At 42.8% G+C, this 22,230-nt stretch overlaps 2 protein-coding genes and 1 long non-coding RNA gene across 11 annotated transcripts; 1 reads left to right on the top strand and 2 right to left on the bottom strand.

Moving 5' to 3' along the window:
- Positions 1–2: 2 nt before the first annotated feature.
- taf1 (TAF1 RNA polymerase II, TATA box binding protein (TBP)-associated factor) lies at positions 3–15,476 on the bottom strand. 7 transcript variants are annotated; one of them, XM_086130922.1, is made up of 45 exons: positions 15,152–15,476; positions 14,744–14,858; positions 14,233–14,356; positions 14,021–14,137; positions 13,718–13,840; positions 13,051–13,292; positions 12,754–12,969; positions 12,410–12,652; positions 12,097–12,328; positions 11,900–12,007; positions 11,653–11,820; positions 11,376–11,503; positions 11,190–11,297; positions 10,930–11,103; positions 10,669–10,842; positions 10,454–10,558; positions 10,166–10,366; positions 9,938–10,079; positions 9,587–9,717; positions 9,151–9,231; positions 8,917–9,066; positions 8,744–8,776; positions 8,089–8,208; positions 7,726–7,901; positions 7,414–7,646; positions 7,122–7,329; positions 5,861–6,032; positions 5,496–5,707; positions 5,304–5,412; positions 5,108–5,206; positions 4,831–5,008; positions 4,664–4,731; positions 4,454–4,576; positions 4,282–4,374; positions 4,108–4,192; positions 3,943–4,010; positions 3,552–3,665; positions 3,232–3,318; positions 2,809–2,913; positions 2,531–2,626; positions 2,055–2,262; positions 1,809–1,974; positions 1,548–1,686; positions 725–802; positions 3–500 (listed from the first exon to the last, which is right to left on the bottom strand). In XM_086130922.1, exons 2-45 carry the CDS (start codon positions 14,855–14,857, stop codon positions 321–323), a joined length of 6,231 nt encoding a protein of 2,076 aa, XP_085987048.1. In that variant the 5' UTR covers position 14,858; positions 15,152–15,476; the 3' UTR covers positions 3–320. The 7 variants fall into 7 exon arrangements, 6 of the variants coding, with proteins under 6 accessions (XP_085987048.1, XP_085987049.1, XP_085987052.1 ...); XM_086130923.1 differs by having other exon boundaries at positions 5,867–6,032; XR_015103058.1 differs by lacking the exon at positions 3–500 and adding an exon at positions 1,234–1,326.
- A 578-nt stretch (positions 15,477–16,054) lies between these two features.
- Positions 16,055–21,808, bottom strand: fam76b (family with sequence similarity 76 member B). Of its 3 annotated transcripts, none has more exons than XM_086131850.1 (10): positions 21,305–21,808; positions 20,428–20,492; positions 20,282–20,336; positions 20,026–20,181; positions 19,752–19,936; positions 19,536–19,586; positions 19,353–19,430; positions 19,142–19,277; positions 18,941–19,042; positions 16,055–17,152 (listed from the first exon to the last, which is right to left on the bottom strand). In XM_086131850.1, the coding sequence occupies exons 1-10, from the start codon at positions 21,389–21,391 to the stop codon at positions 17,063–17,065; spliced, it is 1,005 nt and encodes a 334-aa protein (XP_085987976.1). In that variant the 5' UTR covers positions 21,392–21,808; the 3' UTR covers positions 16,055–17,062. The 3 variants fall into 3 exon arrangements, with proteins under 3 accessions (XP_085987976.1, XP_085987977.1, XP_085987975.1); XM_086131851.1 differs by having other exon boundaries at positions 19,142–19,274; XM_086131849.1 differs by having other exon boundaries at positions 19,142–19,430.
- LOC147193718 (uncharacterized) lies at positions 18,257–19,534 on the top strand. Its single transcript, XR_015103123.1, has 2 exons — positions 18,257–18,398; positions 19,217–19,534. It is a non-coding gene; the product is annotated as an uncharacterized LOC147193718 (long non-coding RNA).
- Positions 21,809–22,230: the final 422 nt, after the last annotated feature.

Here is a 22,230-nt window from a genome sequence, read left to right as displayed (position 1 = left end):
TAGAATAGCACGCAACTAGATTGTTTAAACATTTAACAACACTGTTTATTGTTTTTCAAGCAGAATGGCCGACCTTCCACTGAAGGCATATAAATCGGTTACAGAATCAAAACTAATACGGAAAGACATGAGTCCTGATAAGGATACATAATGTCTCGCATAAATAAGATGCCGAAAATAAATGCTGAAATCCACTACGGAGGAGCTAACTTTGCAAGAAGCTGTGAAACATGGTTCAGAGAATAATGTACAATATATTTACAGTATAAAGGTAAAATCCTTTCAAACACGGCGTCTTGATATCGCATCAAAAAAGTAATCTAGTCCGAGTCCATGTCACTGTCTCCCCCGATGGATCTGAATTCTTCACTCTCCTCATCCTCACTGAGCTGGACCTGCGAGAGAACGGCTGGACCTCTCCTCCGTGCATCGTCCTCTTCATCTTCTTCGTCCTCCTCGCTGTTTCCATCATCTTGCCTGTTTCCTCGCAGCTGCCATGGCTGAGACGCAAGAGGGGAAAACAGCAGGCATGAGTAGAGGCAATGTGACTCTTAAGCACAGCCATTTTCTGTAGCGCTTATCCTAATTAGGGTTGCGGGTGAGCTGGAACCTAACTCAGCTGACGTTCGGTGAGAGGTGGAGTATACCTTGGACTGGCCGCAGACAACAACAGGTGTAACGAACAGTGTAGCTAAACAAAGAAAAATCCTTCCTGTTGTCCTACCTGCTGTGCGTATTGTGCAGGTGTTGTGTTGTGCCTTTCCAAATCCATGAATGACCATTTCCCATCCTTCTCATCATACTGGAGGCACAAAAGAGGGAGCAATTACACTATGGCAGCATACTCACAGGTGTTTAACATTTTGGTTCACTTATTTAGCGATATGAGAGGAAATAATGTACTTATATTAAATTAGCAAAGGTAGGTTCTTGCTTTGAATGTAATGAAGTGGTCAGGATGCTTGGGCCCATGAAAAACAACACAAGACATCTGCATACTGCACAGTATTGCACTTTGATGGATTTTTGCAGTATGCAGGCAAGTAAGAAATAAATTGTGGGCCAGCAATATAGTTCCACTTTGTTTACAAAATACTGGGTAAACCGGAGGTCTACTTGAAGAGATACAGCATAATTAAAGGGGAAGTCAACCCCCAAATTTTGTTGACATTAATACGTTCCATGTAGCCCTACTAGTCTAAATGCAGCTTTCTGATTAATATCCCGGCTCACCTGCTTTCTGAAGCTGAGCCGTGATTGGTTGTTAGCTGAGCCTTGAGCATCTGTGATGTCATTTTCAGTTGACAGCTAGTGGCAAAATGGCCACTGCCCGACAAGGACAAAAAACAGCGGATTTTACTGATTAACTCATATTCCACAAGCGCAGTATTAATCAGAATGCCGTGTTTTAGACTAGTGGAGGTGCATCGAATATATTACTGTAGGGAACATTTTTGAAGAGGAAGAGGCGAAGAAGTGCCCGAACTAAACTCCTTTAAATGTTCTTCCCACAAAGCAGATAGAATATATGCCTCACTAAGATGGACCTGAGAATGTGGAGCTGGGGCTTTCCTGTGTGCATCATCCTCTTCCTCGTCTTCTTCCTCCTCGCTGATACCATCGTCTTCTGCGTTACCCCTGGCTGAAGCTTGCATTTGACTGTGGCTCTCCTCGAAGCTGCCATAGCTAAGATGCCAGAGAGAGACAAGTTGACCGGCATACAAAAATGCATTAAAATCTCAAAAGTTGCTACTGAATTCTTGCTTGAAAAATATTTGTCCGTCAAGGGACTCAAAGGCTCCTGGTACCTGACGTTACTGTCTTCCATGTGAGGTCCATCATCGACCCCTTCATATGACATCATGCTCTCATCCTCCATGCCCATGCGCGCCGTCTCCTGAGCTCGCCTTGGAGGTGGAGGATGCACGTCGACCTCTCGATCAGAGTCACTGCCACTCTCCGATAAATGAATGGCTAAAGGAGTGGTGAAGAAAGATTGTACTTAAATGTTGTGAGTGATGGCTCTTTGATCCCTTTAGGTTTGCTTTACTGACAGGAGAATGGATTGTCGCCCTCCTCCTCACTGGCATCATCCTCTCCGTCGGACATGAGCAAGTCCTGATATAGCACGCTGGCATGGGTGAGGGGGTTGGACCTTCTGTCATTTTCCTCCTCCTGACGGTTGTGCATGCGTCTGCGAGGTGGCAGCAACATCTCCTCGTCGTCATCGTCATCCTCGAGATCTCCTTCTGCATCCTCTGCCTGCAAAGACAAGCACGGGCACGTCGTTTAACGACCATTATTTTAGGAAGGTGAGGCTATGTACGTCTTTAATTGCCGTTCCAATCTGCTGACGGAAATATGCACAGCTAAAGTGCACTGCAACATCCTTTATCTGCATCAAAACCTACCGCTTTAGTCTTTAAGCTTTTCCCCATCGGTCCTCAACGCTGAGTGGCCATTTATTTTTTCACACAGTAATGAAAACTACCATCCTTGGTGGAGGTAATGCAAGCAACGCGGGACTCACAGGAGCAGGCGTTTTCGGTTTGCCGTCATCTTCTTCCTCAAAGCCTTCAATATCCACATCTGATTCTTCTTCCCTGAGCCTTCTGCCGTGCCGAGCCTGAGAAGCAGAGCAAGTTCAAGAGCACAGACTAAAAAGACTGAGCTGGTCTTACAACTTCTCAGTGAGAATGCCCAATGAACACATTCTCTACAAACTCAACACGCACGATAATCAGAGGATGGACTGGCGAGAGGTGGAACAAGTCTTATTACTGTCTCTCTCTCTCTCTCTCTCCATACCTGCCCCCCTCTCTTCTCAGAAGCAACCACTAGAGGTCCATCAGAGAAAAGGCCGCTGGGTGCCCTGGACGGGCCTGAAGCACCGCTGTCAAACAGATCAGCAGGCTGGCCAACAGAGAGGCAAACACACGGCGGAGAAGTCGGACAAAGTGACAAGAGTGAAGGGAAAAACACACCAAGTGGTTGAAAGGAGGCACTAGACATGACTGCAAAACATGAAACGGGAAGAAATGAAGAGTCTGGGAAGGAGTGTTTAGTAACAGGGAGGAAATACTATCGGCAGGATCAGTATTACAGCATGTGGCGAAAAAAAAAAAATCCCCAAGAAAGATAAAGGTGCTGGATAAGGTGCCAGTGTGTTTCACATGGAAGCACCACTTTCTGAACGAGTCCAGCAAAATGGCTACCCGGTTATCGTCATACCTGGGCTATGTAAGGCGAAGACGAGGCGAGCCTCAAGTCCATGAATGACCCTTTGGCTGTAGAGATGTCCTTATCGAGCTCATCATACTGGGTGCACAAACAAGAGAGGTATAAGTATTCCACGACAATGTCAATTTACAATTAAGGTGAACATTTTTCATTCCTTGACCACATTTTCATTCAAGTGAATCTATGCTGAAAGCGTACATTTTTTTTCTGGAGACATTGTGTTACAAGATTTTGACAAAATATTTGCAAACTGCCTCTGAATGAGCTTCCCCAAACTTCCGGACCAAGTAAAACGCTGCCGTCTTGAGTACCTGTGCCATATATGAACCGTGAGCCATCTCCAGACTCTCAAAGTCAGCGGCATCCAGAGCTGCCTCTTTGGCCGTGGCGATATCCTTTTCCAGCTGTGTCAAATGTTCATCATACTGAAGGCACAAGAAAAGGAAAGAACAGTTTTTTTATCCTGCTTAGAATAATTTAACCAATAAACCTTATTAACGTTGCTTCTCTACAGCAATATTGTGGCTAGCAGTGAATGCATAAATACAGATACGCTACCAGCAAAGGTCTCGACACACTTTCTCATGCTACTGAATGAGAAAGTGTGTATTAAATATAGAATGTAGATTAACCGCTGAAAGGCTTAGGTACATCTCAGCACTTATCTGTTCCTCAGACAAGCACAGTTGTGTCTCAGCATACCTCATCCAGCGTCTGTCTGCACACACTGATGATATCGAGTGCTGTCTTGGTGTATGGACTGTCACGGCCTGTGAAAGACACCCACCCACAAGAAATGATTATTCCATTTCTATTCGGCACAACTCTGCTCTGAGCTCAAAGTCGCACAGCAGCAAACACCCTCACCGTTGTATTTGATGCTGTTTGTGTGGATGAGAGTGACATCTGAGAGGAAGGCGTCTCTGTTCTGGTACTTGTGCTTGGAGATGTTCTGTTGATTCAAAGAAAAGGAGACGTAGATATGTGGGGTGCATTTTTTAAAGGGTATAACCCCCCCCAATGTATTGTTGCGGCCCTCACCTTGCGGATGGACTCCAGGTCCATCGGGTCTATAATCACCTTGTAATAATCAGGCACAAACTTTTTGTTGACAGGATGGTGGAACGGCCATGACTATGACAAAGAGGAAATGAGATGATCATTTATTAAAACAACAAACGTGCTCACAGATTGCTGGAAAAGGACAACTTACGTCAGGAACAACCATCATTTTCTGTGTTACGATGTTGTCCAGGATGAAGGAGAAGGCCACCTGATCGTCATCATCAAGCAGAGGATTGATGGCTTTTTCGAGCCTAACCAGTCTGTCCTCCTTCTGTGAAGGCACACACAAACAGCTGAATGTTTTCAAGTTTGAAGGTACTTGACAGGCAGGAGAAAAACACGGCAGTCACACGTTTACCTCTTTCAGCTTAGTATCGCACAGATCCAGCATTGACTGTGCAACTTGGGTGATGGGATGCTTTGCTCCTAAAAAGATAAAACATTCCAATGTACATGGTTTGAATGCAACAACAGCCCATCTTTTTATGTCCTGTTATGTATCCCCAATTTCATAGAAGTAAGTACCATTGTATGTGGCGCTGTTCTTGTAAACAAGCTCAACTGCTTCTCGGAACTCCTCCCTGGACGGGTACATTCGTTTGCGGACATTCTCCCGAAGCGTCTGCAGGTCCATTGGCCGAGTTATTATTTTGTAGTAGTCCTTTACAACCTTGGCGTTTACTGGTGTGTGGAACGGATATGTCTGTTTGGGAAGATAGAAAGGCAAATGTATTGTACGTAATTTCCAAAGGGATTATGAGAAGAGCGCAATGCTGTTGAGAAGCTTGTCAATCACGCTTACGTTAGGGTGGTCACGCATGTCGTTAATGATGCTCTCCAGGACTGAGGACAAGGTCACCATGGGGTCAGTGCGTCTGCGGTGGATCGCCTTGTGCGGTTTCTTCAAGTATTGGGGGGGGGGGGGGGGGGGGGGGGCATAAATTAATAGTTTGTTCCTTTTTATGTTAAAACAAGATGTAAACATTACTGCTACTTGCATTCAGATAGTCACAGTGCACAGCATTGCCAACTCGTCGCTTCTTTTTTGGAGGGAGCTGTTGCTTGGGGAACTTGAGGACTAATGACTTTCTGCGCACCTCATCGGCACTGTTCGGTGCAAAATAAGAGAGTAATGAATGCTCAAAACAAAAGACAAATCATATCAAGAAAAAGAAACTGAAATCACCTACCTTTCAATGAGTTGCTTGCCAAGCACGATCTTTGTGCCTTCCACCTTAATTAGTTCTTCATTGTCATTGTGGATGACTGTCTTTTCGAGCTCCTCCTCCTGCTCTTCTGTCATGGCGACTGGGTTCGAAGGTGGTGCGTTGGTCTGATAGTACAGCGGGCAGAACTTGTTCGTCCTCATGTGCCCGATGGCACCACATGCACCGCACTTTAACTAGGGAAGTGAGGCAAAGCGTGAAGAAAAATCTGTCAAGATTTAAAAAAAAAAAAAAAAAAAACTGGAAGGTCCTATTTAGCAGCACATCAAACTAGAAGTGGACTAATATAAGAGAGGAAGAGAAATATAGTACTTAATCAGCAAGCTTACTTTTACCTTGAGGTCTGGTCTTTCTTTCATCTTCTTGGACTTCTTTTCCGGAGGACCCTTGAATTTGTCTTTTTCTTGATTTCGCTTTAGTCTCCTCAGCTGCTCCTGGATTCGCCGACGCTCCTTCCGCATCTCTTCTCGATGCTGCTCATCGAAGAGGGCAAACTTTCGTCTGAAGCCACAGATACATAAAGAAAAGTATTGTATTTATATCGTATGCTATAAACACATACAGCAATGTCATATAAGACATACGGATACACTGTACATGTACCAAACTCTCAGCTCCCCACAGAGGATAAAGAATACGAAATTGTGAATATTGTTAAATTGAATATCTGAATCTGTTGCTAGATTGGGTTCAAATATCCATTGTGTTATATGTTTCACATTATGTGATTAGTGTGAGCCAACTGACTTAAGGTTATGTGTTTGTTTTAAAAACACAATGAGTAATTCCTGCAGTTTTATCTTTTTAGTTTGACAGTAAACATCAACCTGGAGTGACATTAAACTGATTCAAGCCTCTTCTTTTCTCTTCAAAAAGTGTTCACTATTTGCCTCCGTGCTACTAATTGCGAAGTGAACCAAGTTCACTGCCACCGTACATTGCTCATATGTGAAGTTTGCACTTCAAAGGTTAATTAAAATAAAAATTAAAAAAACACCTGCCGAATGATTGTTCACAACTCGAAAATCTCGCACCACTGTAAAAGAGCTGAAACATAATTTCTTGAAAAAAAAACCTGACTTGGTGCTATGGTCAGAAAACGTCAGATGGAAACCTTGAATTAGAACACAAACCATGATGATGATCGTCTTTTTGGTCTTACAGCTGTTTAATATGAATAGTTTTGGAATGCGGGAGGAAGCCTTCCTTCCACCTGCAATTCAAATTCAAATCTGTGAGACAGACATACAAACCACTTGTGCACCATGCTGCATAGACAGACAGGCAGACAGTGAGATTGGTATTGTAGATAGGTAGGTATGTAAAAAACAGAAGTTAGTGTGAATCCCTCACCACACGGATGCACTGTGCTGCACACTGTCATTTTTCTCCCCCTCTCCCTCCCTTGTTTCTTTCTGACTTTCGGGTTGAGTGAACGCTGGCGCGTTTTGGCTGCCGCTGCTCAACCCGTATTGTTTTGTGTTTTTTGTTATTGTAAAGTGTCCTTGGGTGTCTTGAAAGGCGCTTATAAATAAAATCTATTATTATTATTATCATCAAAATGTAAAAGGTTCAAATGGAGTTACTGACATGAATTCATCATCCTTGGTGGTTCTGATCCTCGTGTAGGCATCAATGACAGCAGATTTGCGCACAGTCTCGCAGCGAATATAATCCTTGCCATCCTCGTCCCTGAAGGTTCTGTAGATCTTGAGTCGCCGTCCTGTGGCGGCGGAGTTCAAGCTGGTGACTGACGATGTGTCATCGTCTTTGTGGGAGCTGGTTGATAATGAGCTGGCTAAAGAGGCAGAAGTACAATTTACACAGAGTTGGCGCAATCACAACGCGTCTGGCAACCAGTAAACAGGGGGCCACGACTCACACAGGACTTTGCGGCGCTCCTTCCGGCCCTTGTTGTCACGATCGCTCTCCTCCCCCATCAGCATCCGCTGCAGCTCCCGCCGCTCCTGCTCTTCCCTCTCGCGTGACAACTGTGAGCTGGTCTTCTTGTTCTGCAGCATGTTCTCAATGTTCTTTCCCATTTCCTCAAAGTCGCTATCCTCGGCTGAGCTGCTATCTGTGTCTGTGGAGAGCACTTCCGTCGACTCCAGCACCCTTTGTGTAAGGAACGCCACCACCGGGTGAGTTGAACAGTCCACGGACAGAATGATGAATAACTTCAAATATGTCTAACTTGTTCTGCAGGTCAAAGATCCTCTGACATTCCTCCTTGTACCGCTCCTGGTGCTCTGCTACCGAGAAACGTGAACCTCTGGCAAACTTGCTCATGGGGCCTTCTCCTGAACGTGCCTGCTCGGTCGACATGGTTCTCACGACGTCAATCACCTCCCAGCGCGAGAGCTTTTTTATCTAATAGACAGTGGGACAAAACCAAAACGCATTCGCTTTCAAGCCATTTACAAGTAGGACAAGACCGAAAAGATGAGGTAAAGCATTGGTCTGAGGAGATAAAACAGAATTAAAAAAAATATCTAAAAGGGCAGATAAACTTCTTCAGTGACCTTTCAGATGTCCCAAACCTTTATGACAGACTTACTTCTTCCTCTGGTACACCAAACTTGCGCAGCAGCTGTTTGGCATTCTTCAGTGACAATCTTCTCAAATCGGCATCTGTGCCTGTTACAGTCTTCTTAGCAGGCTGTGGCTCCTTGTCATCCTGCGGGGGGAAAAAAACAAACAATAATCAGATAGTTCTCAAGGTCAATCTGCACCCATCATCACCCATGTACTCTGAACAAACAACCACCTATTACCCACACACCCTGGAAAGCATCAAACCATAACACCTATAGTAAGTGAAAAGTGAAGCGAAAATCGACGGGCAAAAAAAACCCCTCAAATCTATTTGCAGCATTTTCGGACTGGCGGACTTCACGATGATGAGATCAGGGAAGGATGGTCACATTCAGTCTGCCTGCAAGATAATCCCGCCCTCTGTGGCGACAGAAGTCACCTGACCAAAAGCTCCAATCAGATTTGCTAGGAAATGTTCAAAGTACAACGTGCATCGAATCAGATTTGCAATTCGGCCATTTTGATGGAGTTACCATAAAGCTAAAACAGGCTCCACTATTATGGGAAAACTTTCTAACTGACTTTTTGGCATTCATGTACGGTCTGTTCGAGTTCGCCCCTAAATTGTTTGATTGGGTTGAGGTCAGGGCTCTTAAGTGCTTCCACATCAAACTCACCAGCATCAAGGCTTTATGGACATTAGTTGCTTGCTGGAAGAGAAGACAACCATTCTTATTTTTTTTTAACTGAGATTCAGAGGAAATGAATACCTAACCCTCATGGATCAACTGACTGGCCAGTGAGTTTCTACTCAGAAGACAGATTGCGATTCACATTTGACGCATCATACCTTCTGTTGAGTGGGCTTGTTGGGAACTTTGACGTAGGAGAAACCTTCTCCACAGCCCGTCGGGTCAGCCACACCTGTAACTTCCAACAGGCATTTCCCCTTCATGGCAGAGATGAAGGCCCTTGTTGTGTTCCAGGGGGCTGTTCGCACCTTATATGGGAAAGAATGGATAAGCACAAACTATATCTCACACTATTATAGTGATGAAAGACACTGAAACGTGGAGAGCAATACCTCATCGTCAATCTTCATTTGAAAGTCCTCTTCATTCTCCTCCTCCGGTGCAAAGAACGATTTCTCGCCATATCCAGCGTCCTGAAGTTAAGTGACGCTGGGTTTAAGATAACTTGCTGTTGCAGCAGTCGACATCACGTTTGTGCATGATTATACCGGTAATTATGGTCGAACCATTTTGAAAAATAATCTAATTGTGATCCCCACCCCGCCCCTCAACATTATGATTTAATATGCAATTATTTTTTCACGGTCCTCTTCCCATGCAAAGACAAGCATTCAATTAATTTGAAATACAATAAACAATCATATTTATGATACATTTCTAAATTGCAGCCTTTGCAATTGTACTACATTGTGATGTCGATTTGAATTTGATTAATGGGTGGATAATTGTTCCGCCCTAAGTCAATGTTTTTAGTAGTGGACATGTTACCTTGAGTCTCTGCTCGGCCACCTGCATGCTATAGTAAGAGCAACATTGTTCCGGAGACACCATGGCTCGGATCTCTTCCTCTGTTGGCAATCTGAAATCAGGCTTCAGCACCCACCAGTTGGAATCCATCCCTGGAATGGAGAGAAAACAAAACAACCTTGATGACTGAACACAGGCAGCGGAGCCTAAAATGCCAAGCAAAAACAAACGTGCAAATCGACTCTCAACTGCATGTCAATATTTGAAAGCTCCCAGTTGGGCTGACGAAAAATTCAACAAAAGAATAACAACAAATGATGGGCTCTGAATATTGGACATACTGAGCACAGTAACCAAGCAGACAAGCCGTACCTGTGCGTTTGAAGTCGGCACAGAGTTTGAGCCTTTTCCTGATGCTGCTCTCAGAATGAACTGGAAATGCTTTCTTTATATCCTCCATGCGAATTCTCCGCGGGCGATCCTTGCTCTTCCAGAACAAGCGATAAATGAACACCTGCCGGGTACACATTTGGCAGTTGAGCTTTGGCACATTTGCGCAGCCTCAAATTGTTCAGATGGAGCCAGCGCAAGTCGACATACTTGAAGGAAGTCTCTTATGTGGGTGTTTGCTCGTTTGGAGTTGGGCCCAGGAACTTCATACAAGGGGCAAGCCTGACCAACCACCATAATGTCCACGAGTTCTCTAATGTAGTAGCCGTGGCGTGTTCTGATGACCAAAAAATCCGTCTCTGGCATCTTGTGCAAGTAAATGGGGGCCCGGAAAAGGTTGTTTTCAAAAGCCTAAAAAAACAAACAAACAAAAAAAGAATTAGTAAAAAGGTTATGCTTAAACAGCATGAACTAAATAGTGAGTCTGCTCATGCTGACTTGGAGCAACTGTCCAGGATGCAGAGAACCCAGAAAAGGCGACGTGTGACAGTATACAGTTTCTCCGTATTTGCAGTCTGGTGCACCAGGATCCTTTCCAGGTTTCTGAATAACGGATATTCAAATCATACAAAGCAAAACATGTCATCTGCAAATGTATTTGACAATTCTGATCAAGATTGTGATTTTCCAATGCCAGTGAACATGATACCCACCCTTTTATAGTAGTTTTTAATCTTGGTGGCCATGCCAACTTGCATGATGAGAGGGGGATATTCTTCACTGTACTCTGCCAGGATCAGATCTCCATCTTTGCCCGTCAAATCCTGCGGGGTGCGCATGAAGAACATGTCTCCCCCTCCAGAAGCCTGCCGCTCCTGCTCTCGCATCTGTTTTGACATACAAACCATCCATGTTGATGTTACTTGCTCTGTAACATAGCACAGTATAAGAGCAAAGTTTGCGCAAAATCTCACCTTTGCCTTCTTCTTAATGTGTTTCAGCAGAGGTTGGACAGGATGTGGACCAGGCTGAGCCAAAGGTCCAAACGAGTATTTCTTCAACGTGGACCTATGGAACTGCCGCAACTTCATCGGGCCCATGTGGGTGGGGAAGAAGGGCTGCCTCAGCTCCAGGGCTGGGATGGAATGCTGCTCGAGAAACGTGTGCGTCGTTAAAAAGTCCCAGTCTACGTTCAATGGCTGTATTTACTTCTGTACTTGTAACTTAAGCCAACCTGTATGATGTTACCACCAAATGTGCCCCTCAAACCCTGCTGTTTGGGATAGTAGAACTCGTCATTGGAGAGGTTCCAGGGGTCCTTCACCTCAGGTTGAGACATGTTCTGAGTTGAGACAAAACATTTTCCCGACTGAGCGCCAGTCATTTTCACCAAAATTTGTGACTTGGTGAGATGACTTGCCTGTTGTGGCTCGTCTTTTATCACCCCGGTTTTCCCAAGCAGGATGCGGCTCTTTTTGATGGCCGTTTCCTTCTTATTCTCTTTGGAGGGGGAATGAGATGTTGATGCTTCCTTTTCATCTGGAATTTCTAAATTGCAACGAAAACATTTTAGATGGGTCAAATTAGTATTTGAAAAATCGTAGGTCAAGACATCCAATAAACCAAGATGCCTTGTCATACCATCTAATAACATGCTGCTGAGGAGGCAATGTACACAACATATGACGTGAACGTACCAAGAATGATATTCTCGTCATTGGGATCCAGCGTAAGAACCGGAGGATTGAGGAAGTGATCCATTTCTTGATCATCCCAGATAATGTTGTCTTCCCAGCGCCCATACACTAACTCTTCATTGTCAATGGGGAAAATTGAGAACCAAGGAGCATCGTCTTCCTGATTAGCTGCAGGGGAGTAAATATAAAAAGATAAGAAAACAAGAAAGAACATATTTGCAATTTGGCATCCTACGAACAAACTCACATTGATGATCGTGGCTGCTTTTGTCCCGCTTCAAGCCAGTTATTGACAAGGTTTTGGGCATAAGAGGGGGTGTAGGTGGGACCAACTGTGAATTACTTCTCGTCAGACCTGAAACATTGAACAGATACACATGGAATATGTCGACACGCATATTTATTGTTGAAACATTACCACGGTGCGTAAACTTGGCCTCTCACCTTGTTGCGCATTATAAGCGTTGGCGTTGCGCGTCATGCTCGAGGGTAACCACCCCGCAAGACTAGCACGTTGAGTCTTGGTGCCCTTGTGCTTTACATCCTCCCCGTTCCATATAATGTCATCCTCCCACTGCAGTTGCGTAACCATCAAGAAGAGTTCATTCTCCAGGGCCAATTTGTCCTCCTCACCCTCATTATTGGGGTCATCGTGCTCATTGTGCCACCTCGCATCCTACCAATACATTGAATACGACGTCAGTGAAACAAGAAACTCAACCTAATTCTGAAGTATAACCTCCACGGGCATACCAACCTCGTTAGCAGTTTTTGTCATTTCTTCAAGTGTGTTTTGCACCTGAGGGTCACTGGAATCATTTTCCTTCAGCTTGAGCCCATAATTGAAATTACTTCCATCTTCAGGGACCCCCATCATGTCATACCAGAGCTGGGCAGGCCCATATCGCCATTCGGCAACTTTAGGTCGTGATTCTGTCTCTTTGTCGCTGTCACAACAACTCAGTGAAAACTTGGACTCCACAGGTGCCATCATGGTTATCTGATATGATAGAAAATTTGAAATAAATCAAGCGATGACGTGAGCAAACCTAATATTATAATACAGTGCGATATTGACCGCATGTAGCTGGAATATTTTACCTCATCGTCGGAGAGACACTGCTCAGGAGGCGGAGGGTTAGCGTACTCGTAAACCCAACCAGACTTTTTATCCTGCTCTTGCTCTGTGAGCTCTCCCTCAGGTGGAGGTGTCCCAGGCTGGACATCCCGGTGCTTCCGCTTCTTCTTCCTGCGGGCACTCCTCCATACTGACGGCATGTTCTTCCCTGGGCCAAATAGCCGTAGGAACCTCAGAACCTGGCAGGGTATCCATAAAGATTGGTTGTTAGTGCTTAATATGTGGAAGACTGTGAAAAGGAACAGGATACACGACTGTACCTTTCCAGGTCTGAACTCTGGGAAGAGCTCTGTGACACCAGGTAGTGCTTTGGCAGCATCTTTCTGCATGATGCCAGCAAGCGGGAGGGTGAGACTGTCTGGCTGGCCTCCAGGGCCAGAAACCGGGCCGGGGCGGTCGGTTTCTGACTCAGAGTCAGAGGAACTGCTGAAATCCACCTTTTCGGCAGTCGATGATGGCGCAATGATAGACGGCAAGATGATACCGTCACCCTCTTCCCCGACTGTTAAGACAGGCCGGGACAACCCAGAAATTAATCATTGATGATGAAAGAAGAGAGTTTTATCCAGATGCAATATTTCTTGGAGATGGAAGGGAATTAAATGAAATAAGATCATGTAGATTGATCTTTTGAAATAAATCCTTTGACTTAGCTTTTCGATTTACGAAACTCCTTTCAAAATTGCACTTTGCATTCACAAATTACTTTCAAATGAGATAAAATTTTAATGAAAAAAAAGCTCAATTATACAACATTGGACACAATTTTGTTGAGCTTGTCACCCAGGTGCAACATTCTGGGAGGAATATACTGTAAATACATAAAATAAAGAGTTCAAGTATTTCAAAAACAGCAAGAAAGTAGCACGGCCATATCAACTAACAGATTGAATAGGCAAACACAGATAAAAAAACAATCATCCTTACCATTTGCACTCTGAGGGGAGGGCTCTTCTTTTTTGACAGCTGTTGAAAGGCTCGGTGGTGGCGGGGGAGGCATGAGCTTTGAATCAATATCCTCACAATCTGCATCATAGTCATCTTCATCATCTACGATTATTCAATTCGAGAAAAACGTCAATATAATTTCATGAAGATTTCATGCTCCTACCGTAAAATACTCTTAAGTTGGTAGAGTGATGTATTTCCAGTACCTCTTGTTGATCACAAACTATCAGTTATCAATGAACGCTATAGATAATGGGAAGAATAGTGCTTTAAGAGGATCACCTGGTTTCCTGCAGGGCTGCAAAGATCCCATGGCTTGTCGATACTTCCGTGTTTCATCCTCAGCGACCTCACTAATGTCAGAATAATCAACTGCATCTTCAGTGCTTTTCACCCAACCTGGATGAAGTAAACACAAAAATAAATGACATCCCATCCCACTTCTGCAAGTATTAATGCTATGGTGCTGCAACATTATACATATTTCCATTCACCCTCAGAATCCACACTGGTGGGGGTTTTACTTTCTTCTTGCTCATCATCCTCATTGGCTGTGATCTCTGTGATGAGGGAGCCCAGACCTAGATTACCCAAACCAGCCAGATGCTTTTTGGATTCCTGGATTGAAGAATCGACAGCATTGAATCAAGCAGCCGTGGCCATGTGGTTAAGGTTGTCTCTTATTGTTAACATTCTGTTTCATTGTTGACAAGCAGCCTGTTAAAACAGACACTAGTTGCGTAATAATCCAAAATAATTCATGACCAGCCACCCCCAACATCGCTGTCCACACAGACAGACACACACACACACATGGCTGTGGTGAGAGGTCAAATTTTGTGCACGCATAAGTGCAAGACAAATTCTTCAAAATTCTTCATCTTCATTCATTACTTCCGTAGCTCAGATGACTATCTGTGGCATCCGAGGGATTCCCCCATTGTGGAGACATATACAACCTGAACATGACTACTTGACTGCACTTGGATGCAACACGCGTCTCACATTGTCCAGGACACTGTCGTCCTCTAGTTGGCCATCTTCATTGATGTTCCCAAACAAGAAGCCAGTAATGGAGAACGGGCGATCTTGATCCTCGTCACTGTCTGAGTCGGACATTCTGAGAAAACAAATTTTACATTCGAAACATTACGCAAGACTCTATATAGCTAGGCACGTCTTCAACAAAACACAATTGCAGATGACAGAAGCCATTGTCTACCCTGATCGCTCTGATTGAATTTAGCGGTGCAACATTAGTAGGCATATGGACATAGATATTTGCATGGAACTTGAAATACAGAGTTACGGTATATCGCTGAAACCAAAACACATTTCTGATGGAACTGTAGCTTTAACTTTCGCTAACGATAGCAGGTTAGCCGTGATAAAAACAATTTAGTTTCCGTTTACCTTGACGTGATCTCTGTCCGATTAGGACCTAATGAGCTTGATAATAAATTTGGTCCGTTTTTACAGCCGCCGGACTAACCAGCAATATTAGCGTTCAATGTGTAAAAAAACAAATCAGAAAATTCCCACTGCAATACACTTGCTAACAACATCGCGCCAAAGCGATATATTTCACAGGTATTTCCGTCAGTCTTCAAAGGTTACGCAAAATATTTCTAAAAATTAATTCAGTTGTAGTCTTTTCTTTAATCGCTGAGGCTAATATTTGTTGATATTCCTTTTGAGTAAAACAGGCTTCCGCTCAATGCTTGCAGCAGTTCGTAATTAGCCGTCAAGCAAGGAGGCCGGAAGTAGGACGATTAGTTCCGGTGGAAAAAAATTCCGACCCACTGGGGGCGATGTTACTCGTGACTTGCGTTTGAGAGTCACAGCAAAAGGGAGGAAGAATACTTACGTTCCAGCGTGAACGTAAACTATGTGCACACTGTAATTTATTATCCCAAATATGGATTTTTTTCCCCAAATCATATCGTCGTATGTACTCGTTCACACTACATGAACAATACGTCTTCTAATGTAAACGGAATGCGTGATTCAAATCATCTCATTGTACTTTGTGTCGTACACTGCCCCCATGTGGCCAAAGCCGAGAAAATGTATACTTTTTCATAAATGTATCTAATACAATGTTTCATATTTTACATACAACTTTTCTTTTTTTTTTGCTTTTGCTATGACTTAACCATTTCAGCATGAAAAAAATATAGTCTGGAGTCTGAACTGAAGGTTTCATTTAACTCAATCCTATTTTGACATTATTTTGTGTTTGCTTTCTAATTTTAAAATTATATCTCCAACAGTAATTGACAAAAATCGAAAGATATTAAAGCATAATAGCCAGTCAGCAGTTTAGCCAGTTTTAATTGTTTTAAAAACACTTGGTTTGGGGAAAAAAATACAAAAGTGTTCTTTGACAGCACGGTATGAAACCAGCCCAATGAGAGGTGATGGGAGTGTTTTGTTTAAAAAAACATCTTCTATAAATGATCATCATTAAAACTGGCCTCACCATACACATATTGTACTCACTAAAACAGATACAAGCAAGAGTTTAAATACAACGGTTGACCCCAATGTAATACATTTAAAAGTGTTTCTTTAAATTTAAAAAAAGAATTTTAAAAAGGGCAATTAAAGAAGTCCCAAAAGGTGGTAAATTCATGCAGAATTACAATCGTTCCACTGAAGTTTAAACAGCAAAGCACTTTGGCTGTCACACTGTGAAAAGGAGGTCAGCCGAGAGAGGTTTCCATCCAGAAGATGTTTCAACATTGATTGTTTCACGGAGTGTTACTGAGTGTTGTCTTGTTAGCAGCAGCTCAGTTGTCACACACCTCCTGTTTGCATACATTATAAAGTTGCGCAGTCTCTCCATTCAGGAGAACTTGTCCTCCACAATCATTTAGAAAAATATAAGTAATAGCTCTTGAAGAAAGACCCCAAATGTGGGATATTCTTGTACTGTGTTGTGTGAGGAAATAGGGAGGAGGGGCTAAGAGATACAGTTGAATAAATAAAAAAATAGCACGTAACGCCCATAAAAAAATCCGGTGGATTTGTTAATGCTTGCCACACGCTTTCGTTTCAGCTGGCAGTGCTAAGAGATGAGGGCTCCATCCCACATCCAAGTTGCATTCTATAGTCCAGTGGAAAAAAGTCACCCAAAAAATATCTAATACGTTGGTGTTTTGTAGAGAGATCTTCTTTGTTTCCACGTGCGACTACATGTTTTCTGGATTGACCAACAAAGAAGAGATTGATGCTGATGGCCAAGAGGGAACACGAAGAGAGACTTTCACAGTGGCAAAATGAAGTCGCTCTCGTGTTGGGCAACCAATGGTCGGGAAATTGTTAGGGCAGCAGCAGTGAACTTCCTGTCCGATCAAATTTTTTTCCTTTGGACAGTGCAGCCACTTGTTTCATCAGCTCTCTGTTCTTGGCCTGAGGAAATCAATTGAAAAACAATAATGTATTTTCTATTTACCAATAAACTTTGTGCTAATTACATCCCGGGCTGTAAAACTATTTAATAATAATTGAAAAAAAAGAGGAAATATCACAAAAACATGTCATGAAGTGATTGAGATGGAGTAATTAGATGTTGCATTTACATTAATGATTGAAAAGTAACAGCATCAGTATGGACAAACAACAAAATATGCACTACTGCACACCACTCAATATCTAAGAATGCATCAACACCAACAACTTTAGGGCTGTTATGAACAAAGCGTTTTAGAATCGATTATCCTAGCACAGGGGTAGGAAACTCTCGTGTGTTGGAGCAGGTAGGGATCTAAAACGGGCTGTATATGCCTCTCGAGGAACAGGAGTTCCCTACCCATGTCTTAGCAATTACTCAATACTCAAGTACTGTAATTATAAGCGGGGAGCAAGTTACGCGAAGCTAAGTTAGCTGTAGAAGGTTCTGCTTGCTCCCAGACGAGTTTAACCGGACAAGGCATTTTAGTAGAAGACACTGGGCTCCACTAGAGCAGTGAGCAGCGCCTTGTGAAAGGCTTGAAATGTTACAGTGTGTAGTCTACAAAGTACTTTATAACTAGTGATTGTAGGATATATTAGATTAGCTAATCAGTAAAAAATAAAAATAAAAAAGGACAAAACTTGTTGGCTTTAGTAGTAGGGCCAGCCGGCTCCTAGTCGTGTACATTTAGTTTTCAAATTCTCGTGTGGACGTTTTCACGCGCAGCAACTCCAGCACCGCTGTTGCAATAGGTGCATATACATTGTTATTTTTATCCTTTTTCCGTTAAAAGATACTCCAGAAGTCTTTTTACTTCTCAATGGCAGCCACGTCCTATTGACTCAGTGCATGCGTTGCACCAAATATCGGTGTGGTAAAAATGGCCAGTGGCCAAACATGATTCCAAGAGGCGCAAAAATGGTTTTAAAATGATTATTTCTATTTCTTTCATCATAGAAGTTGTTTAATAGAACATCATGACACTTCTTTCACTTTATGACACGGAAAGCGACACTTTTGGCTTTATGATGCTGATACCCATGTACACTAGTGCCAGTGGATGTTTGAACAAAAAGGTAGCAGGTACATTTGGAAATACAATAAACGCACAAATAAACTAGAGAAATCTTCCATTTTAAAAGCAAGCAAGAGCGGCTGGAGACATGCACATTAATTACAACTACAACTACAAGTAGTGTAATGGTGAGTTGTATTTTTGATCATTTGTTTCTAGCTTTTGCAGTTGGATGCCTGATAATGTATATCCTATACGTAACAATTTAGCAAATTATGCAATTCATGGTTTACTCCGATTTTTACAAGTAATCGCTGCAAATATCACTCTGCATAATTTAAGTCATCAACTCTTCGAGAATAATGTCAATGTTTTTAAACAAATCTCCCAATGATAACACCATTTAATGTGAAACTGCTGATGACTTGAAAATGATGGAAAGCACCAACTTTGCATGGACTACGAATAGAAATCGGAGAAAAACGTTATTTTCAGAACTATTTTGAACACGCATTACTGGTATTGCTTTGGACCTCGCTTTGTACCCGAACACATTTTTTTGCGGTGAAAAGGGCCAAACGTGCAGCCGGAACCAAGCAAGCAAAAGTAGTCTGCATTTGTGTCTAGCATGGGTTAGTTATTGAGGAATTCCTTTCGGATATGTATTAAATGAATTATAAATTGCTTTCTAAAAATGGTCCACTGTAGTCCGTACCAATGTGACCATTACCTGCTGCTGTTCCATGGACTCTTTGTGTGCTTTCTCCATTTGGTTCATCTTGACTCTCATGTTGGACTCTTGGTACTGGAAGTCGGCTTTCAGCTCTGTTAGCTGAAGCCAAAACTTTTGACAGTCAGTAATGTAAACATACAAGCACGCCGGCCGCAACTAACAATGATGTTGCTTCTTGGAGCGAGGCTGTCAACCAACCTTTCGCTCTTTGTCGAGTATGGTTTGATCCCTCTGCTGGAGGAGTCTCTTTAGTGACATCACCTCTTCTTTCAGCTGACTGATGAGAATGAAGTTGTCAGTTCCTCCTGAATCCATGGACTGGGTGATGGAACTACTGTTTAGGGGGACAGACCCGATGATAAGTCTCGGCAAGATGGGCAAGAAATTTTGCGAAAAGGAATGATCAGACCTGTCACCATTTGATGGCTTCATCTCCAGTTTTGGTTTCTTCTTTGGAGTCTCTTTTTGTATTGAAGATGATTTATGGCTGCAGACAAGAAGATAATAAAAACACCTTAGGTGCTGTGTATCCAGGAAATACATCAACTGCTTGATGCTCTTTTGGCAGATTAATAAAAATGGAAAGCTTTACCTCTGCTTCCACATTCCTTGTTCCTGCTCAGGACTCAAGCTCCCACTCAGTCTGCCAGAGACAAATGGGCTTAGGCACTTACTATAAAAGACTGCAACACAAACCTTTTCACTGCTGTGTGTTAAGAGCTTTCTGAACTTAAAAATATATACATAAAGCCTTGGAGGGACTGAATTGGGCAAAGAAAAAAAAAGTTGAATACTGTAGTCAACGCACTTATGGTGAGAGCTGCTGCGTCTTTGATGCTGATGGTGGTGATGCTGCTGCTGCCTTGAGTGATGGTCCTTCTCGTTCAGGGATGAGGAATTCGAGGAGCCAAAGCCTTTCCTCTGTTCCTTGGTTTTCTGCAGAACTCGACGATAGGACAGTGTGCAGAGCCAGCACAGCAGTTTTCCATCCACCTGTGGGGCAAACTGGACTCATGAGACACACTTGAATAAAAAACAAAACAAAAAAAAAGTTATTATGGCACATGTTTTATGTGTTATACCTTTCTCCTGCCTTCCTCCTTGCGGTCAAAGGCACATTGCTGTTTGCACTGCTCACAGGTTTGAGGTGGCCCATATTTCTTTTCTGAGTTTGTACAACGTTGGCACTTTGTCCCGATAAAGGCTGCAATAATGTTACAGTACTGACAGGGTTTGGGCTGCAAAGCGAAAAATGATGCAAACGCGTTAAAATTATTGATGTACGGAATTAAAAATCCATAAAGTGCAATTGGAGAGTGAATTAAGTTTACAACTTACTGTTCCAAACTGTTTGACGTTCTGGGCACATTTTTTGCAGATTGTATTGGTTTTACTGTCGAAAATAAGGACAAAATAAACAAACCCAGGAAGCAATAACGCAGCATGACAATAGGATGAACGGAGCCTCGGAATTTATGTGTCACCTTTCCTGCTGAAACTCAGATCTGCAGTAGGTGCACTTCACTATTGGATGTGCGATGCGACACTCCTGATGAGAGAAGACAAGGGTCAAATTTTTTCACATGTTGCAAGAAAGGCAAGAGAGTAGAACTAAACTACATTGTATCATCCCGGTGCTTTTAACGTTGTCCCTCTCAAGTTACTAAATTGGCACATATGACCCTCGAAAAGTGAGGGAACACTGTCTAGTCGCTCCAAAAGTAAAGTATTTTGATTTTTTTTTTTTTTTGCCGAAACACATTTAACATTAGAATCATGTCAAGGCAGCAGACAAAAAGGGCCTGTTTAGTTGAACACAAAGCTATTTTTTAAAAATACGAGTAGCAACAGGTCTACAGGTTAATTGTGCCTTCTGCCATTTAGTGGAAGGCCGTTTCGCTGTTCCCATCTGTCACAATATGTCGGTGGTATAGATAGGTGAACAAAGACACCTTATTTGTAATAAAGCAATAATTGTCGATGCAGTTTAAAAATGTTGGGTAATTGCTGCAACCTAAAGATGATCTCACGGCACACTATCTTGCCATAACAGCAGTTGGGAATGCAAGTTTGTGTGTAAACAACATTCGCACTGTAGCCATTCTGGAATTATTGAAACTTGACTAGACTCTTCACTGCAATTTCGCATATTGAGAATACTAGAAAAAAGGACGGCTATTGAATAATTTGTTGCATGCTGTCCTGATGCTTTTAGTACTATTGCGTGCATCGTGTCGTTTTATTATTTGGAAAAATATCACCTAGTTCTAGGAAGCGCAAATTGAACGTCCAGGCAGTAACTATGCTTCGACAGATTGTTTTGATGTTCACAAAGGTGTACACACACACACACTCCCAAACCTTGCACAGCTGCTGGCCTTGCGACAGCTCCTCAAACGGGTACCGCTGGTTACACTTTGTACAGGCGTACAGAGCCGATGTTGCCATTCTCGTCCAATTATTGTCACCCACCTCCACGAGCTAAAGCAGTCCAGCGGTAAAGTGACCGGATTAGGGCGCTCTTTTCTAAACTGCCACTGACCTAACTGAAACTAAGAATAAGCGTACAATGTGATGATGGCAACTACACATCCCTTGCTAAAGCTAGCTAGCACAGCTAACACACTGTATAGGAGGAAGCTGTGAGGGAGCCGTAGAACAATAAACTCTATAAATGTGATCTATGTCTGCACGACCGCCACGTGACCAGACTGGGTTCGGTTGATTCAGTGATCGCCTTATGACAAAAAAGCAATTATTTTAAAAGGAATCTGAAATTTGTCATAAGTTTACAGTGTTGTCGCAAATGATTTTTTCCTGTTTTCCTTCTTTTCGTATCGAAGCCGTCGTCCTCATGTCAGCGGATGTGGTGGTGACGTCATAGAAGACAGGAAGGACGACCAATAAGATGTCGGCAAAATTCACTTTTTCAAATACGCACAGCCAACCGAATTCGCGAATTTTGTGACGCTTGTATGTTAACTTGGAGAAAGAAGATACATGGACGCTATCAAAATGTTTCCACAGCTTTGCTAGCATTTGGAATTGACAATCTTTTTAGATTAGATTGACACGAATTTTTAATGGTGGTTTTTACCTTGGCACAATTATTTTACATAGGGGGAAAATCTTGCTTCTACATCGATGAACACTCCCTGGCTCATGTTCCACTTTGTCAGTGTTCTTTTTTTTTTGCTTCTCCAAAGATGAATGCTACCTGGCTCACATTGTACGATGGCACTGCTATTATTTTGTTATATTTTTAAAGAAAAAACATGACAACAGAA

The sequence above is a fragment of the Hippocampus guttulatus genome, chromosome 15 (assembly GCF_054856545.1).
Source record: "Hippocampus guttulatus isolate MCC_2025c chromosome 15, RoL_Hgut_1.0, whole genome shotgun sequence".
Classification (NCBI taxonomy): Eukaryota; Metazoa; Chordata; class Actinopteri; order Syngnathiformes; family Syngnathidae; genus Hippocampus; species Hippocampus guttulatus.
This window is presented reverse-complemented; position numbering and strand designations above follow the sequence as displayed.

Coding starts and splice junctions, on each gene's coding strand:
- taf1 (XM_086130922.1), bottom strand. CDS start 14,857: ATGTCCGACTCAGACAGTGACGAGGATCAAGATCGCCCGTTCTCCATT. Junction 14,138..14,232: donor CACCAGTGTGGATTCTGAGG/GTGAATGGAAAT, acceptor TACTTCATCCAG/GTTGGGTGAAAAGCACTGAA. Junction 2,914..3,231: donor CTTCGCCTTACATAGCCCAG/GTATGACGATAA, acceptor TCTGTTGGCCAG/CCTGCTGATCTGTTTGACAG.
- fam76b (XM_086131849.1), bottom strand. CDS start 21,391: ATGGCAACATCGGCTCTGTACGCCTGTACAAAGTGTAACCAGCGGTAC. Junction 20,182..20,281: donor ACGTCAAACAGTTTGGAACA/GTAAGTTGTAAA, acceptor TTCGCTTTGCAG/CCCAAACCCTGTCAGTACTG. Junction 19,587..19,751: donor CGCAGCAGCTCTCACCATAA/GTGCGTTGACTA, acceptor TGTCTCTGGCAG/ACTGAGTGGGAGCTTGAGTC.